Source organism: Pseudorasbora parva, chromosome 3, assembly GCF_024679245.1.
Source record: "Pseudorasbora parva isolate DD20220531a chromosome 3, ASM2467924v1, whole genome shotgun sequence".
Taxonomy (NCBI): Eukaryota; Metazoa; Chordata; class Actinopteri; order Cypriniformes; family Gobionidae; genus Pseudorasbora; species Pseudorasbora parva.
Window position 1 is genome coordinate 26787474 of NC_090174.1, and position 17604 is coordinate 26805077.

General features: G+C 37.6%; 1 protein-coding gene across 2 annotated transcripts; it reads left to right on the plus strand.

The window, feature by feature from the left end:
* The first annotated feature begins 6028 nt into the window (after positions 1-6028).
* On the plus strand, positions 6029-16144 carry hapln1a (hyaluronan and proteoglycan link protein 1a). 2 transcript variants are annotated; one of them, XM_067438245.1, is made up of 4 exons: positions 6029-6305; positions 12410-12739; positions 13785-14111; positions 14206-16144. In XM_067438245.1, the coding sequence occupies exons 1-4, from the start codon at positions 6242-6244 to the stop codon at positions 14496-14498; spliced, it is 1014 nt and encodes a 337-aa protein (XP_067294346.1). In that variant the 5' UTR covers positions 6029-6241; the 3' UTR covers positions 14499-16144. The 2 variants fall into 2 exon arrangements, with proteins under 2 accessions (XP_067294346.1, XP_067294347.1); XM_067438246.1 differs by having other exon boundaries at positions 6031-6305; positions 13809-14111.
* Positions 16145-17604: the final 1460 nt, after the last annotated feature.

Below are 17604 nucleotides of genomic sequence, written 5' to 3' on the forward strand. Positions count from 1 at the left end.
TTTAAGAATGTTTAGATGTTTGGACTAGAAACAAGACAAAAATACTAAGTAAGAAAAGCATTTTTTGTAGTGAACCTTTTAGGGGTTCCAACTATGTAGCGCCGACAGAACCTTTTAAGGTTTTATATAGAACATTTTCTTCTAGGAGTGTAAGATTGTGTTTGTCTGAAAGAAAAATGTCATATAAGTAAATCATGGATTGATTTTCAATTTTCAACCCTTTAATGCTATAATATGCTATATTAACCATATAAAGCCTGCTATATCATATTTGCTGTATAAATGTTCAAAAGTTTGTAGATAAACCTGTTACTCCAAAACTATTACATGCCTTCTGACTTTTTGCTGTGAAATATTTTTTTATTAATATTATTTAAAAAAATAAACATAACTTATAGTATATAAGTTATATACAATATTTAAAAAAAAATCAAGATGATATATATAGTTTATTAGTTTCTTCGGTTTATTAAATGTTCATCTTGAAAAAATACACTTTGTAACAGTGGCTTTGTAAGATTTATATATTCAGAATATATACTCTGAAACGTGATTCTACAGCTGTAAAACCATTTGGGGTTATTAAACAATTGAATTGTGCCATCAAGCACAGACTTCTTTGGTAAAAGAAAAAAGGGAGCAATCCAAACTTGAACTTCCTCCAGATTAAGACATTTTTCCCCTTTCTTTGTGTACTTTTTATTTTTACCAAAGAAGTCTGTGTGGCACAATGCAATTGTTCAATAACCCCAAATGCCCCAGCGGTTTTACAGCTGTAGGATCACATTTCTATTATCCAGCCAAACTGTGTCTAGGCCACCCTGAGGATGGCTTTGGGCTCACACAGTGACAAGTAAATGAAAGTGATTAAAGCCCTGATGCCATCACCACTTTGTATGCCAGCCATTGAACACAGATGGTATATCCACACAATTGTGCCATGTAAAAGCACAACTAATGAAATGCTTATGGGGATGCAGTGAATTCACATTGACATCACAAAAGATAATACCTTAATCTCTTCTGATCTGATGATCTTTAAATGCTGACAAGAGTACTGCATCATCCCACACTCCCACGATTACTCAGCACCTTCTGTGCGGCTTTCTTACTTCTCTAGAGAGCTTTTACTAATGATACAATTCACTATTGAGAACCATTTTAATGGTAATCAGTCTCGATATCTCATTATTTGTGTTTTGAAGTCACAGGGAAATCTGGAGCAATAAAAACTATAATAGGGCTTTTGTCTATCATGCGCCAGTATGGTCCTTCGAGGTGTGCTCGCACGTCACACAACTTACCCATGAGAGCAGCGCCTGTGTTTCTAATTATCGTCCAAACTATGACGTGTGTGTAACACATATGAGCTCAGATTTCAAGGGTCACTGGTCACAGTTCCACATAGCCATTGAAAGGACATATAGTGCTGCATGAAAACGTCTACCACAGCATCTTATTTCATTCATAAAGCAATTCATGGCATTAATGCACATTGTGTTAGTAGTTCCACCTTCTATGAATGTTATCAAACCTGCTATTGCAATGGGTTTACATAAGCAGCATCTTGATTGTTCATGTTTTAGTTGTCTCGGCTGAGCAGCCAGAAAACAGCATGACGGTGATGGGAACAGTACCACCCTGCCAAATGCAGAAAGCACAGAGCATCTGCATGATAGGGAAACTGCTGGCCAGCTGTTAATACGCTCAGCACCTCAGACACTTGGCTCTGAAATGGTAAAAGTTTGGTGGAAGGGTCCTGGGTGGGGCAGAAGAGATTTATCTCATAGATGTTTATTGCTTTATTATGCACAGTACCACTGCATCTACGCATACGTTTGGTTACACTCCCTTCCATTCTTACTCACTCACTGAGTCAGAAACACATGGAGATGAGTCATTTAATAACTGTTCTGGTGCAACAGGAACCCTATATGTTACATGGGAAAGCTACATAATTTTCCCTCCACTGTCGGCTCAGCCAACACACACACACACACACACACACACACACACACACACACATTTGAGTGCCTTGTTTGTTTTGGGAGCCTTCCCACTGCAAAGCACTGAGCAGCATATCAAATCGGGATCTCTCGCCATTGCTTATCAAGATTAATCTCTGCACGGAGGCAATTTAACTATAAGGACACCAATGTTTCTAAGGGACAAGGGATCAGTTTGACGATTTTAAAATAATAGATCACTTACAGTTTTCTGTTGTGTAATTATTATTCATTAATCATTTCTGAAACAAATAGCATTAGAGGGGTGTAAGCCTTCAGACGTTATTTTTCAGACAAGGTTTGTCATTCGGGGCTTTACATTGATGTTTTGCCTTCTGTGTGTCCTGTTACTGAAAGTTCACCCAAAAAATTGTAATCCTGTCACCATTTACTTACACACATGCTTTTCCAAACAAATAAGACTTTCGTTCGTCTTGAAAACACAAGATATTTTTTTAAGAAACCTGCATGGGAGAATTCTGACCCTCTATGAAAAGTCCTTCCACCAAAACTCAAAAAGTCCATGAAGAGATCGTCAGTATGAATCGAGCAGTTTTATCACAGTCTTTTTAAGAGAGTTTATATAGCCTAGAAATCTAGACGCACCCTAGCGACAGCAAATCTAATCTGCTACGAGTGTCGTCTAGCAACTCTCAATACACTGCTGAGCTGTAAAAGCCAAACTCTGGTCGGGCCAATCACATTGTGTATAGAGTCGGTGGGCGGGGCTTAACATAATAACGACCGGGTTGAGCGTGCTTCTTGCGTGCTTCTAGTAAACACAGAAACTGGTGAAAGGCAGGTCTTTCCAATCAGCTTTGACCGCGACTCTAGAAGACTTGGAGTTAAGCTTTTCTCTGAGAAAAGAACAAAGAACAGCACTGAAGTCATTCTTAAGAAGGGAAGATGTGTTCGGAGTTTTACCGACCGGATACGGTGAAAGTTTAATCTGTCAACTAGCTCTGCTTGACCTTCGTTGCTCTGGTTGTTGGTAGCGCTATCCAATCGCGTGCAGAAGGAGTTTGAAAGACAACCGTTTATCCCGCCCCTGGGATTGAGCCCTGTCTATGGTGAGTTTCCAGACCAAACAGTTTGATGTGGGTCTGGTTTGTCAGGCTACAGTTTATATATATGATGAACAGATTTAATTTAGACTTTTATTAACATTTATTAGACATTGATGTATCCACATATGAGACTGAACTGTAATTAATTACCCCCCCCCCCTTTTTTTTTTTAAATTAATAAATAAATAATATAATAATATCAGTTTCTCCCATAGAAAGTGGATTGGGAACAGGGAAAGCCTGATGAAAAAAAAATCATCAAATGTATTCATTCAAGTCATATGATGTGACGATTTGTTTGAGTAATATAAATAAAATAAAATATAAAAATAAAAAGTATTTGCTAAATGTCATAAAAACTTTCTTAATAGCCATGGCCATTCACTTTCAATATAAGAAAAAGAGCAACTTGGAAATTCTACTACTTTCTTCTCAATCTTCTCATGTACCATAAAAAGACAGGCAGGCAGGCAGACAGGCAATGAGGGTTAGTAAATGATTTTTAGGTGAACTTTTCCTTTAATATGAGGTGAGTACCTCTATGCGTCATCTGTTTAACACTGGGACGCTTGTTTGGTAGGTGTTGCTGTAAAAGATTGTGTTTTTATTATGTTGCCATCACTAGGCAGAATTAGGGGCATTTCACATCTAAAAAAAAAAAAAAAAAAGTTGTTGGTGAAGACTGTGAGTCTGCTGAATAAACCCAAATGAACTGTATGGCTACATGTAGTCTACCATAAATGTTCCAGATGTGCACTATGGCCTTTAGCCACATACAACAAGACATGATTTCAACTCTTTAGTCTTTGACTCCAAATAATACTTTGGGTTTATAATCTAATATAGCAGAAGTATCTAGGCCAGACTTAAGAATTTGGATAAGCTCCTCACTTTTTGTCTTTAATATGATAAAAATAAAAAAAATAAACTTTTATCCTAGTTTCCTTTGTTCACTGACTTTCATACCACCTTTAAAAATCCGCAGTATCTTTTAAAGCTCTTTTTACCATTTCAGATTTCAGAAGTGGAAAAACCTGTTTTACCTTAATAACTCAAAACTACCACTTTCACACTTTTAACTCAAATTAAAATGGCTTCAGGAGCAAACAGTCAAATTGCCCAATCTAGCTTTCATAAGTGCCATGGTTATTTCAGCAAATTGGTCCTTTTGTGTTTAAGTGTTTGGAAAGAAATAAGCAACTCATGACATCATCTGGGGTAATCAAACATTAATAATGTTTTAGACCCACATTATTACCATTCGCTACCCATGAAATGTAAATGAAATGAGTCATCCATGCTGAGGTGAGATTTCCAGTCAGTCATGGTGCAACCCAGAGACCCTTCCTCATTTTCCATAGGTTTTGTGTGTGTGTGTTTGTGTGTGCAAATCAGTCACTGTGATGGATTTGGCAAAAAGGTCTTCTGTGTGCTTTTTTTCAGGGTGGGGAACATATGAGTCGATGGAGCTTTAGTCTACAAGACGAGGCCCTGTGGGGATGAAGGGTGTCTTTCTCACCTTGGCAAATCTGTAAATCACAGCTGAAATAACTGTGATGAGACATAATTTGCATTGAACAGGGATAACCCTTTCACCAACACTCCATTGAGAGCACTAAGGAAACATCCTTGATGGACCACACATTCTCCTTCCTCATCTCCATCCTATATCTCTCCTGTGATAATGAGGTCTTTTTAGAGTCCAGACATACTTTTGCTTAGGTGAAGTGGCTCATATCTTTACTACGACCCTGTCTTATCAGTACAAGCTTCCATTAAGTGATCTGAAAAAGGAGTTGTGTTGGGAGAAGAAGAGGCTTCGAGAGGAACCGAGTGGATACACTGTCAAAAAAAAAAGAGTACAAAATTGTACCTTTTAAGGTACAAGTGGCCATCACTGGGGGGATTTTTGTACCTCTAATCTGGCAAGTTCAGTCCTAGAAATTTCATGTCTTCCAGAGTTTGGTTCCAACCTTTCTAAAAAACCACAACCAAAGAAACACTGATCACCATAATGGTGACCAAACTTTTTCAATAAAACATCAAATTCTAAACCTGTTCATTCTCAATAAGAGCTTCTATAGATGTATTTCAGGGTTGGAACCATACTCTGCTGGATCGCGACTCCAGGAACAAACTGAGGAAAACAATGGTATAATTGAACCCAATTGTGTACCTTTAAAGGTACAGTTACATGTTTTGTTCCCAAAGGAACAAAATTGTACCTCCACTGTACCTTTTTTCTGAGTGTAGGGAAGGTCAATGTTTGTTGGATTTCTTAGCTGATGATAAATCCGTGGGAAGCTTTGATGTAAAACTTCATAACAGCAGATAAAAGCAAATGAAAAATAATTTCACTAGTCATGTATTACAAGCAGGTGGAGAGGTTGTGTAATTCAGCATTTGGAGAGCATATGAATGGTGTTCAGTGTGTTTTGAATTAATATAATCTTAGAGGGGAGTCCATTGTTTCCAGTGCTCACTGTTAGACAGATTTACTGTGAAGACCTTAGACTACATATTCAAAAAGAAAATATTAAGCTTATTTTACTCCTGTATGTAATATTAGACAAGGTGCCAGTATAAAAGTTAATCTATCAACATTTGGAGAACTAGGTATTTAAATTAATGTGTTGTCACAATGTCTTTCATTAGGCTTAAAAAATATCCCCAGTCTTTTTTTCTTTCTTTCTTTTAATTTTAAAGACGTTGTTACATGATAGTCTTTATATAAATCTTGCTAACCATACTGTAGCCAGCACAAACAACACATTTTAGTCCACACGTCTCCCCTTAAATCTAAATAGAAAGCCATGCATGGCAGAAAAGGAAGCTGTTCTTAAATGAGGGAGTCCACACACACACACACACACACACACACAATGTAGGGTGATGGGCTTCATTTCTCTCTTAAGGGGAGGGGGAGTGGCCACAATTGGCCAGGGCTTCAATATAAGCCTTTTGTATGGACCTCTTAGGAGCCCAATCTTTCTTGTGGCACAACTACCAACACCTACACCTCTTCATCGACAACAACAGGAAGAACGTATTTTTCTGTCCTCTCCGATTTTATACCCTGATTGCATTTATTTCTTTTCCCCTGTTTCGATTTTTTTGTTCACTTGCTTTTCTAGTCAAGAGGCCTTTAGGCAGAGAAAAAAAGACAAGATGATTGCTCTGTTTTCCTTGGCATTGTTTCTCTTTGCAAGCAGTCTACATGTTGAAGCACAAGGTAAGAACCACTTTTGAACCCTTTTTGCATGAATAAATTAATTAATTAATTTACGGTTCAGCATGCATCTTTTTATGTGTCTATATGCATATGAGAATATGATCATATGGTACGATAAATGCTTGAAAACTGCAGAGTATGAATTATAGAGTGGGTTATTTATCAGCTATTTAAAGATGCTAATAAGAATGGGGAATTATATATATATAATATACCATGGATGAACATAATTTCCTTGATGATATCATTTAAACAATGCAGACACAATGAACCAGATTCATATTGCAGTATATCTTTAACAGACTCCTCCCACTGTATACATGCACATACACACACACACACACACACAAAGATGTAGCTCACCGCAGACTTTCATAAGCTCTAAAACATCTGCTGCAGGTAATTTATCAGTTGTTTTACAGATGTTGACAGTTAGTGGGGGATGTAAGCCATACTGAATTGACTGTGAAAAGTGGCTGGGTTGATCAGGTCTATTACCCTTTCTTGAGGGTAAATGCAAGATAGCTCTTGACAGCTAGTGATGCAGGTAGCATATTGGTGGCTGAAAAGCCACACAGTGGACCTTTATATTCCCAGCTCTATGCTGACCGTTGCCAAATCCATTGATCTTACACTGAGGCCACTGAATGTATGTATCTGACAGGAGCTACAGTAAGATTAACAGCCTCTGAAAATGTAAAGAGTCCCTCGCTGAATGCAGTTCTTTTCCTTCTGAGGTAATGGTCTGTAAATTCATGGTTGTGTGTGGATTGGGGTGGGCTCGGGTTGAGGGAAAAAATGTTGGGACTGGAGGAAGGAGTGAAAGTTTCTTATGGTTTTGGAATCTTAGCGACTGCTTAAGACAGGCCTGATTCACAGAGGCTCTGTTCGAGACAATGCAGCCATTAGTCAGGCATGGCTGAGTAGGGGTGTGTGTGAAAAAGGCTTTATGTGTGACGGGTGAGAGAAAATGGGAGATAATGAAGGAAGGACTTTCAGATTAACTGACTATAACACATGCAAACAGGGGGAGAGAGAGACACACTCTAAATGTCAACGCACAAGTAGGATGGTTATGACAGAGGGAGTGCCGTCCAGCTGTCTGCAATAATTCATGTTCATACCCCATACTGACCTCTGCTTGCTCAGCAAAGTGTAGGAAGTGAAGTTTAGCCATCAAGACTGTCTGGCTGTGAGGAAGTGATTCCACATGACACTTGTATACACAGATGTGAAGCTCTAATCAGTGGGCTTTTATGCATTTCGGGTTGTGTACCCCACACAGAGCATCCTTTTGCATCGTTAAGGGCTCCAACCCCACAGTTTATGCAGCAGATGTGTACAAGATGCCAGTGGTGCCCAGACACATGTATTAAATGGCCATGTTGAATGATTGTTGTATCTGTTTATTTTTCATCTTACAAATGTCTCTGATGACTTGGTTATATAACCCTATTTTCATACAGATTTTTTTCAGTCAGATTGCTTACTTTAATTTACTCTACACATTGATATATATATATATATATATATATATATATATATATATATATATATATATATATATATATATATATATATATATATATATATATTGTTTTTATTTGTTGTTTTTATTGTTAATCAGAGGCAGACACTAGTGTTTTCCACTTTTACATTTGTACATTGTACATTTCATGTATTTGATCAGTCTTTTTCTTTTACTTCCCAACCTTCTAAAGCATAATATATAATGTCATACTTTTTACTGCACTGCATTTCATAAAGTTTTTTCTTTACCTTTAATTTACATTAAAATGTAATACTTTCTTACTTGTACTCAATTAAAACTTTGAATTACTTAAGTAAAAGTATACAGTACTACATTTTAATGTAATTAAGCATTAAATGATATTCAATATTGAACATAGTGCAGTAAAAAAAAAAAATGACATCATGCTTTGGAATGCTCTGAAGTAAAAGTCTTCCAAAGAAAACCACTCTGGTAAAGTAGACACTTGAAAAATATATTTAAGCAGAGTAATAATACTCCACTATACTGCCCACCTCTGTTGTTAATACTTTATTATTATAATCATTTTGATCATTGTATTATTATGATTCATGCTGTCATGAATATCTAAGTTTGTTTTACATTTTTCCCTGAAGGAAAAAAATAAAAAAATAATAATATTTATCCATACTTTTCTTACACCAAATATCTGAGTTCTTGGTGGGTGGGAAAGAGGCACTTAAATATTTAAACCACCACAGCACTTTCATTCTGCCATTCAAGAGTAAACACTTTCCTTCTGTTTGCTTACAAGAGCTGGAATAAAGGGTGGGGGGGATGGGGGATGGGGTTTCATGGGAACTAGTGGGAGTTGGGTGTATAGAGAACATTAAGGTTTAAGATGATATTTGAGAGTTGTGCAAAACTGGTGCAAAATCACACCAGAAGTGGTGTACAGATATTCTGCCAACAAAGTGAGCTATTGCATGTGTGGGGCCTCTATCCAAAAAAGTTTAGTTATAAAATGTCGGTAGCTTCTGTCATTACTGGAGGGTGTGCTTAACCATTTGATGAGAGATTAGTCATCTGTTCCTTCTTTGACGTGCCACTTTGGCACACTGTCTCCTAACTGAAAGTTTATTAAAGAAAGTGAGAGTGGGAGAGTGCTAGACTCACAATGAAGTGTAAAAAGGAATCAGATGTGTTAATGAGTGCAAAGACTTGGCTCAGTTTTAATTACTTATGGAAAGCGGAGAATCTCTCATCAGTTGGTCATACTGAGAATGAAGTGCTGTATAATTAAAGGTTGAGAACAGTATAGTTTAACGTGGCTTCTGATTCGCATGAACCGCATGGATGTTAAGTAAATGTTCATTAATCCTGAGCACATGTTACTATAGTTAGGAAGGTTTCAGCTTAGTCGAGTGAGCGGTAATAAAGGACTAAGGTAAAGTAAATGGTTTGATGCAGAAGACATAAAGTCTTGCTAATGAGTCCCATATGTGTTTTGAGCAATATGGGAAAGGTTTTCCTGCAGATACACTTTGTCTGAGTGTAAAGGTTATTTGTAGAACATGCTGGTCAGGAGCACACGAGACTGAGGCTGCTATTAAGAATTGCTCTGGGGAAGTCACGGCCATTGAGATAATGTGGTGGAATATGCTGTCACTGTAAAACAAAACAAAAAGTCCACACAAAAGTATAGTCGACTTGTATGTTTAAGTTATTTCAACTTAGATTTTGTTAAACTGGCTTTAAAAAATGTTTTGCATCTTGTATAACTTATAAAAAAAAGTTAACATTTCTTAACTTATTTTGATGAGTTAAAGCAATGTAAAATCACGTTGTCATAACTTATTGAACATATAATTACCTCAACCTGTCAGATGAAAAACTTTCTTGATTGAAAAATACTGAAATGTTATTAGTTTTGAGAATATGCAATTTTTATATTGGGCTGCTTAATATTTTGAAATCTTTTTTTTTCTGGATTCTTTTAAATTGAAATCTTTTGTAACATTATATATGTCTTGGCTGTCACAATTTATTATCCTGAATAAAGTGATTCATTATTTTTTATTATTATTTAAACATCATTAATTTCCACAGAGAGAGTTGTGGTTCATGGATGCTTAACTCAGTTTAAAGCGAGCCACACCCTGAACATTAAAAATCAATGGTCTTATTGATTTAAAGTTAATCTTATACATTTTATATTTTCATAAATAATTGTAACCAAAGTTAAAATGCATTATAATATTTGCAGATTTTGAAATTTGTGTCATGTGTTTGAATGTATTGTACTTAGGTATGTTCAATAAATAGATAAGTATTATTATATCTGTGGTTACAATTATTCATGAGACCATACAATGTATTCTAAGGTGCATTACAACGCATAATTACTGCAGAAAAAAAATACTTGTATAATGTATACACATAAGGGATTTAAGTAAAGTGGTTAGCCTTGTTTATACTCGACGCGTCCGCATGAGCGCGAGGGTGCGCGCAGCAAAAATGACGTCGACGCGGAGGGGGCGGCCATGCGCGTTACCGTGCGTTCACACCGCCACCGGCGAGAGCATCAAAATTCGCTCTTGCCGCTCTGTCAACGACGCTGTAGAAAGCTCCGTGGACGCGCTGCCGCTCTGACGTAGATCGAATGTTTTTTCTTTTTTTAAACTCTATTTAAAGAGGCCGCAAATCAAACAAGCATGTTGATGGATATACTGACCACAAGTAGGGTATAAATTAACTTCATGAAATCGTTTAAATGTGAAAGTAAGAATTAATTGCACACCCGCTGAACAACGAGCGTTCTAGCGCCAATAAAATAGTGTTGCGTGACTTCTTAACAAATTACACATAACTATGAATGATCTTGTCATAAATGATAGAGAAACCCGCACAGCAATGATCAACCTCTCCTACAAATTGCTTGGGAACTAATGTGGTCAGAACCAAAGTTTACAGGCCTGCGTTATCTGGATTTCTCTCAAGCGGAGCACTTCTACATTCTGACTGGTTGCCGCCTGTTGCCGCCGAACCGCGTCATAGCTCATTACCATAAAGTTGAGCTGATTTCAACTCTCCTCGACGCCCAAATCGTCCAAGACGCGCTGCACCGCGCCGCGCCACTCTCGCCGGAGCTCGCCGCCCGGCTCCCATTGAAAATGAATGACTTCCGGCCAGCTTGCCGCTCTCGCCGCCGGCGGTGTGAACGCACAGTTAGGTCCGCAAGACCCCATTTCGCCTGGTGGTGTGCAGCGCATTTTTTGTAACTTCACAGCTCCGCATCCGAAGATGAACGAGTTCTCGGCGAATCTAGCCGAGCATGACGTCTCATCACACCGGCACCCAGTTTGCACATACAAATGAGGTGCTTATATTTACAAAATGAGCCTACAATAAAGATCCATGTTTAATCAAATAAATAAATAAATCATGACACTTAAGTTTAGTGAAATTAGGAAATATTTAAGAGATCGTTCATTTAGTGCACATTTTGTCCTCATGTCAATAATAATATCAAGCCAAGGTTTACTGATTTTTACACGATTCTTTTGTAGTGTGGTTTTTGGTGAAATGTACTTAAATAAATATCATCCCCTGTGTACTTTAGCCCACTTCTTCTCAACACGTTTTCCTGTTGGTTATATAGAACAATTACTCCGAGACGCCCTCTGTCGTTTCAAATAATTCAAGCACAATGGCGAGCGCGTCAAGTATAAACGCCTCAACCGTTTGGGGAGGAGCACGCGCAGTCAGCAGAGGCTCGTGCAGCGGAGCCAGGCCAAAGTATAAACAAGCCTTTAAAGAAACTTATTTTTTTCTTCGATTGACAGGTCGCCCAGCCCACCCTTACATGAATTAGTTGATGGTGTGGATAAACAAGGATTTAATTTTACTTGATAATATTGGTTGGATGCTTTGGCAAAGCACATCTGTAGAGAATTTAAACCATGGGATAAGAAAAGAGAGACTGAACGGTGCCTTTAGTTAAATCTAATCATGCCTGCTGTGCAATCGACACTTTGATGGTGGTGTGTAGCTGGCATGGAGAACTCTTGGGTTGGTTTTAGTTTCCTCGATATCAATCAAATCTTCCATCATGGAGCTGTGATGGATTAGGGCCTCCAAGACTCAAGCAGAGACCAGGAAACATCTTGAGGAACTGAATGAGACAATTATGCCCCTAACCACAAGCAGACATAGCAACAGCTACCAGAGATATAGACACAGCATCAGCGTGCAAACAGTTTATGAGGGGACCGTGTATTTATTGACATAAAATAGTAGAATGATGTATGTGGTTGCCGAGTTTGTGTGCCAGGGCACCATCTGATTCCATTAAATTTGAGTATTTCGTTGGCAGAGACTTGTGTGGCACTGCATTTGTTTCTGTTTTATGAAGACTGCAGGCTTCTTTAAAACCTTAAGTCAAAATATATGGCTAGCAATAAAATCAAACCAACAAAAGAATGGTAGGAAATCTAGCATAAATGAATTCATCCTGTCTTTGCAAACATGTAAAACAAATATACTAGACCTACTGTGCGGTTTCAGTACACAGACACCATTGTGAAAGAAACCTCTATTTGTTTCATTTTAGATAGTGACTCAAGGATCAAGGTCTACGCCAACAGAGGTGACAATATCACTCTGCCCTGCAAACTGGATGGTCTGTCCAATTTGTTCGGAAACAGAATCAAGTGGACCAAACTTGAGGATGACTCTACAGAGACCGACGTGTTGATGTCCATGGGGTTCCACAAGAAGACCTACGGAAATTTCCAGGACCGAGTTTACCTGTTGGAGGCGGATGACAGAGATGCTACCTTGGTTATTACGAACCTAGATCTGAAAGACTATGGCACATACAGGTGTGAGATCATCAATGGCATGAATGACAAGACTGTCGAAGTGGACCTTGAATTGCAAGGTAACTTAAGGTTTTCATGCTGTCACATAAGTAATCATGTAACTCAAGTAATTTATTCATTTAGCAGACTCTTTTCAACCAAAGTTGAAATTTAACAATCAATAGTTAACTGGACATAGAAAAGCAGAGATTTTTCATATATGTGTCTGTATCGGTATATATCAGACTGCTAAAAAAAATGGACGACGTGTCTCCAATTCCTTCCACAAAAAAAAAATGAACCCAAAATATCCCATACACAGTCATTGCCGATTATGCCATTTGGAGCTGTGAGGTTATCAAGGTCCTGTGTTATCAAGGTCCCATACTCTCGCTCCCACAGACTAAATCATGATGTTACACCCCATTTTCATAACATCAAATAACTTATTACCAACCGTTTTGGGGAAAAGAACACCTAAACTTACATCAGCATGGAAAGAACTACCTAAATATGACAGCAATCTTAGGAAAACATTTATTTGAAGCTTGTGTCCCATTCAGAGAGGTTGGGTTTATGACCTATACTGCAGTCAGCCAATCCAACTCTTTTGGCTTTACTTTTCAGGACGTGCGCAGCAAACTTGAGTAAACTTTTAGTAAACAGTCATCTACATTAGCACAGAGCTGCACATTAGCACTTGAAATGTGAAGACTCTTTTATGCTTCTTTTTTAACTTTTCTTTTTGCCACTTATCATTTGCTCATTCTACAGTAATATCCTGTAGTTCTTGTTCGTGGCCAAGACCACCATTGCAGACTTGGCTCCAGAGAAACAATGGGGATCTTTACACAGAAAAGTGAGCTGCATGAGCATAATGAAGCAGGCTGGCACAACTAGTCATTGTTACCTTGGAACAATGGAGTATAAGATTGAAAAGCCTAAAACCTGCAAGCAATTTTCTCTTGCTTTTTTTTCTAACACTGCACAATGTCATTTTCAACTAAGCAGGGAGCTCTAAAACTAAGGCTTTTACTAATATTGCTCTTATTCGTTCATTGGGGCGGTCATAAAATGCATTCATCAAATCAACCTGATGTTAAACTGAGTCAAACTTTTCCTTAGGGGAGGATTCACTTTCATTCACAGGGGTTGTTTTCCCATACTCCCCTCATTTGGGGCGGTACAACTTCAACTTCCAGAATGCTGAGGCTGCGTGTCTGGAGCAGGACGCTGTGGTTGCCTCTTTCGAGCAGCTCTACGAGGAATGGAGAAGTGGTCTGGATTGGTGCAATGCCGGCTGGCTCAGCGACGGAACCGTACAGTATCCCATCACCAAACCCAGAGAGCCCTGTGGAGGCGCGAGGACCTCAGCCGGACTGAGAAGCTATGGCCGGAGGGACAAGTCCAACAGCCGCTTTGATGTGTTCTGCTTCACAGCCAGCCTTAAAGGTGAGTTGAATTCATCAATTGTAGTATAAAATGGCATATAACCTTTAGCAGTGTCTTTGTCCACAACCCTAAAACTATTCGTTTTACATCACAGGCCGCTTCTACTACCTGATCCAGCCCAAGAAGCTGAACTATGACGAGGCTGTCGATGCATGCAAGAGAGATGGAGCTGAGATCGCAAAGGTGGGCCACATATATGCCGCCTGGAAGCTGCATGGATACGACCGCTGTGATGCTGGTTGGCTGGCCGACGGTAGTGTTCGTTACCCCATCTCCAGGCCTAGGAAGAACTGCAGCCCCACGGAGGCTGCGGTTCGCTTTGTTGGCTTCCCCGACAAAAAGCAGAAGCTCTACGGTGTCTATTGCTTCAAACCTCTAAACGCTTGAAACGCTTCATGTCACGTCACCTGTCACCAACCAAAGAGCAGAAATACACCGGTTTCCTCCTCCAAACTTATTAAGGACTTTTTTTGCATGAACTAGCCATAACTGTGACAACGGTCACCGTGATTTTACCAAGACATGTTCCTGAATCAGTATATTTTGTTGATCCCGGAATAACATTCTTGCCTGAAAATCAAACCCCACCTATAAGTTATCTCTAAAACCAGAGGGAAATGATAAGTGAATAATGCTGATGTAGAAGCACCTATCCCTGTCTGTAAGCCTAAATTTGAGTTAAATAGTAAACTTGTTCTAATTGGTTGAATGGAATGTTATTCTAGGGCCAGCAAAGACGTTGATCCAGGAACATTGGTGAAATCGCGTTCACCCTGAGACAACCATACTGCAACATTCACATCACAATATTATCGTAAACAGTTATTTTATCTATCATTTACATTTTATATAGATTTGTACACCATATGTATGAAAAACAAACACAAATTGCATTCAGAAAATATATTCAGCCAGAAGGAAAGTTTAAATCAACCCTTTAGTAAGTAGAAAGTGTGAGTTTTTCAAAAATCTGAATCGTGACATTGCAATAAAATATTTAAATAGTATACACTTGACAGAGAGTTTTTGAAACTTTCCCAAAAAGACAAGCAATGGTAAATGGACCTGACCCCTTTGTTTTCCTGGAACACTTTTGTGATCTTACTCAAATTCTAATTTCCCTAAAACTATAAATATATATATATAATTTTTGTTTTTTGTTTTTTGTTTTTTACTCGTGTTGGTGTATTATCCAATGCTCTGAACTGTGACCTTATTTTATCTGTTTGAAATATCAAATGAATGTGTTTGGCCTGTAGTGTTTAGGCTTTATATTCATAAATAATTCCACTGTTTCATTATTCATGTCTATCCTTTGTTTGCAATATTGTGATGTACTTTCTCACCTCTATTTTTGATATTTTTAATCATGAGAGAAGCTATTTCCCAGTGTTGAACGGTGGCCTTGGTGAAGATTTTTGTTTAAAAAATGTGTTCGTCCCTGCATAGAATTTGACAAGTATTTCATCAGAGACTGACGGAATTTGACAAACTGCTGATGGTGCATTGAACTTTGCTATATGACAGAGAACTAGACACAGAATTTACTCTGAGAGAATCATTTAGAACCCAGTAGTATATTTGTAACATTTCAAGACTAGCTTGAGCCTTAGTTGCTTAAGTGTAGATATAAATCTCAATGTATTTGTTCTCTGTAAAAATGAAGAGAAACAACACTAAAAGCCACATGCAACATCATGCCTAGGTTTGATTGTAATAGATTCTAAATGAATGTTATGACAGGCATAGTGTGGATGACTTCAGATAATGAGATCTGTGTTTACTGATGAACATAACATCTATTACTTGTCACTTTGTATTGATAGATGTTGTTTGTTTTTTGAAGGGGAAAAGATTCTCCACCTATAACTCAGCTTTGACCTGCAGAAGCCACAGTGCACATACATTACTTTGTGTTTGATTTTGTCTATGCACAAAATATATATTTTTTTCTTCATCATCATCATCCTTTTTTTTTATCTGACGTGCAGTGTACGGTTTATGAATCAAATCAATTTTAAGTGAAAAATAAAAACCCATAAAAATTGAAATGGCTTTTGTTTTATTCTCCACTAAACTGTGTTGTAACTCAATAACCATGGATGATGAGGGTCCAGATGCTGCATATGCTATGTGTGTTGCCGTGTGAATGCCAGCTTGGCTAGGCATTGATTAAATTTCCCAACAAAAACCATTAAAATACCATGAAATACTGACTGCACAGTATCACATATTCCACTGCTTTTAGGAGCAGAGCGTTCTCAAAGTTACAGATTTGGTCTGCTGTCTGAATCATTAAGTTTGATTCTATAAGACAGGCATAGTGTGGACGACTTCAGATAATGAAATCTCTCCCTGTGTGTGCGTGTGTGTGTGCGTGCGTAGGCGGCCTATAATATGAAGATATTTATTAAATACTATATTCAGAGTAGCTCTATCTCAACTTTAGATCTATGAGAATCTCTATGATAAGTCTGGAAAGCATTTGCAGAGAAAGCTAGCTGATTATACAATACTCGGTGACTAATTCAGACTTTTTTTTTTACATGCAAATTAAATTCAGTTGTTTAACATGAATAAATTAATTATTTCTGCAATGGAAAATGGCTGCGTCTTCCAAGACATAAATTAGAAAACCATGAGTATTAGCGAACAATGACACCGCGGTACCTGCAGGGAAATACATTAATGTCAGATTAAAATATAGCAATGGGACCTCGAACACACAAGGCATATCAAAAGTCTGTTTTTCTTTCTACATTACATTGCGACTTACACAAATGCAGCATATTTATAACCCACAAAGGTATACAACTTGACAACAGATCCTAAGTGCAATGCCTGAATGTTATTACAATAGAAAACACAGTATCAAACCAAATGGGACATGCCAACAAATTGCGCTAGATGTATGTTGTCCTCTTGTTAAACTTACATTTAACGTTTAGAGAACTTTTTTGCAACATTTTTAGTATATGAAATGAATTCACACAGGTGCCCTATAGCAGAAGAAGCATACCTCATCACATTAAACCTAATAGTGATATACTGTATGTATTATACATTTTTTTAAACATTTGGTAACACTTTATAATAACTGTATATTCTTAGTTAGCAATAATAAATAATCAATTCATCATTTATAAAGCATTGTAAGCAGTTTATAAATACAGCTTTAAATGCTTTAAATGCAACCCAGTTGTCAGTGGTTCATATCATTTAGAAAGTGTAAGTAAATGATTAATAAATTGTTTATGTATACATCTTATTATTTAGACATAATAGTTACTCAGTGCATTAATAAATGCATTATTAAGATGTATTCCTACTGCAAGTCATTATTAATTCAGGTCAGTTAAGATTTTTTTGGTAACACTTTAGTATGGGGAACATATATTCACTATTAACAACGATTTTTTGCAATAAACTCCTAATTTACTGCTTATTAATAGTTAGTAAGGTAGTTTTTGTAGCATGTAAGTTTAGGTATAGG

Coding starts and splice junctions, on each gene's coding strand:
- hapln1a (XM_067438245.1), top strand. CDS start 6,242: ATGATTGCTCTGTTTTCCTTGGCATTGTTTCTCTTTGCAAGCAGTCTA. Junction 6,306..12,409: donor TCTACATGTTGAAGCACAAG/GTAAGAACCACT, acceptor GTTTCATTTTAG/ATAGTGACTCAAGGATCAAG. Junction 14,112..14,205: donor CTTCACAGCCAGCCTTAAAG/GTGAGTTGAATT, acceptor TTTACATCACAG/GCCGCTTCTACTACCTGATC.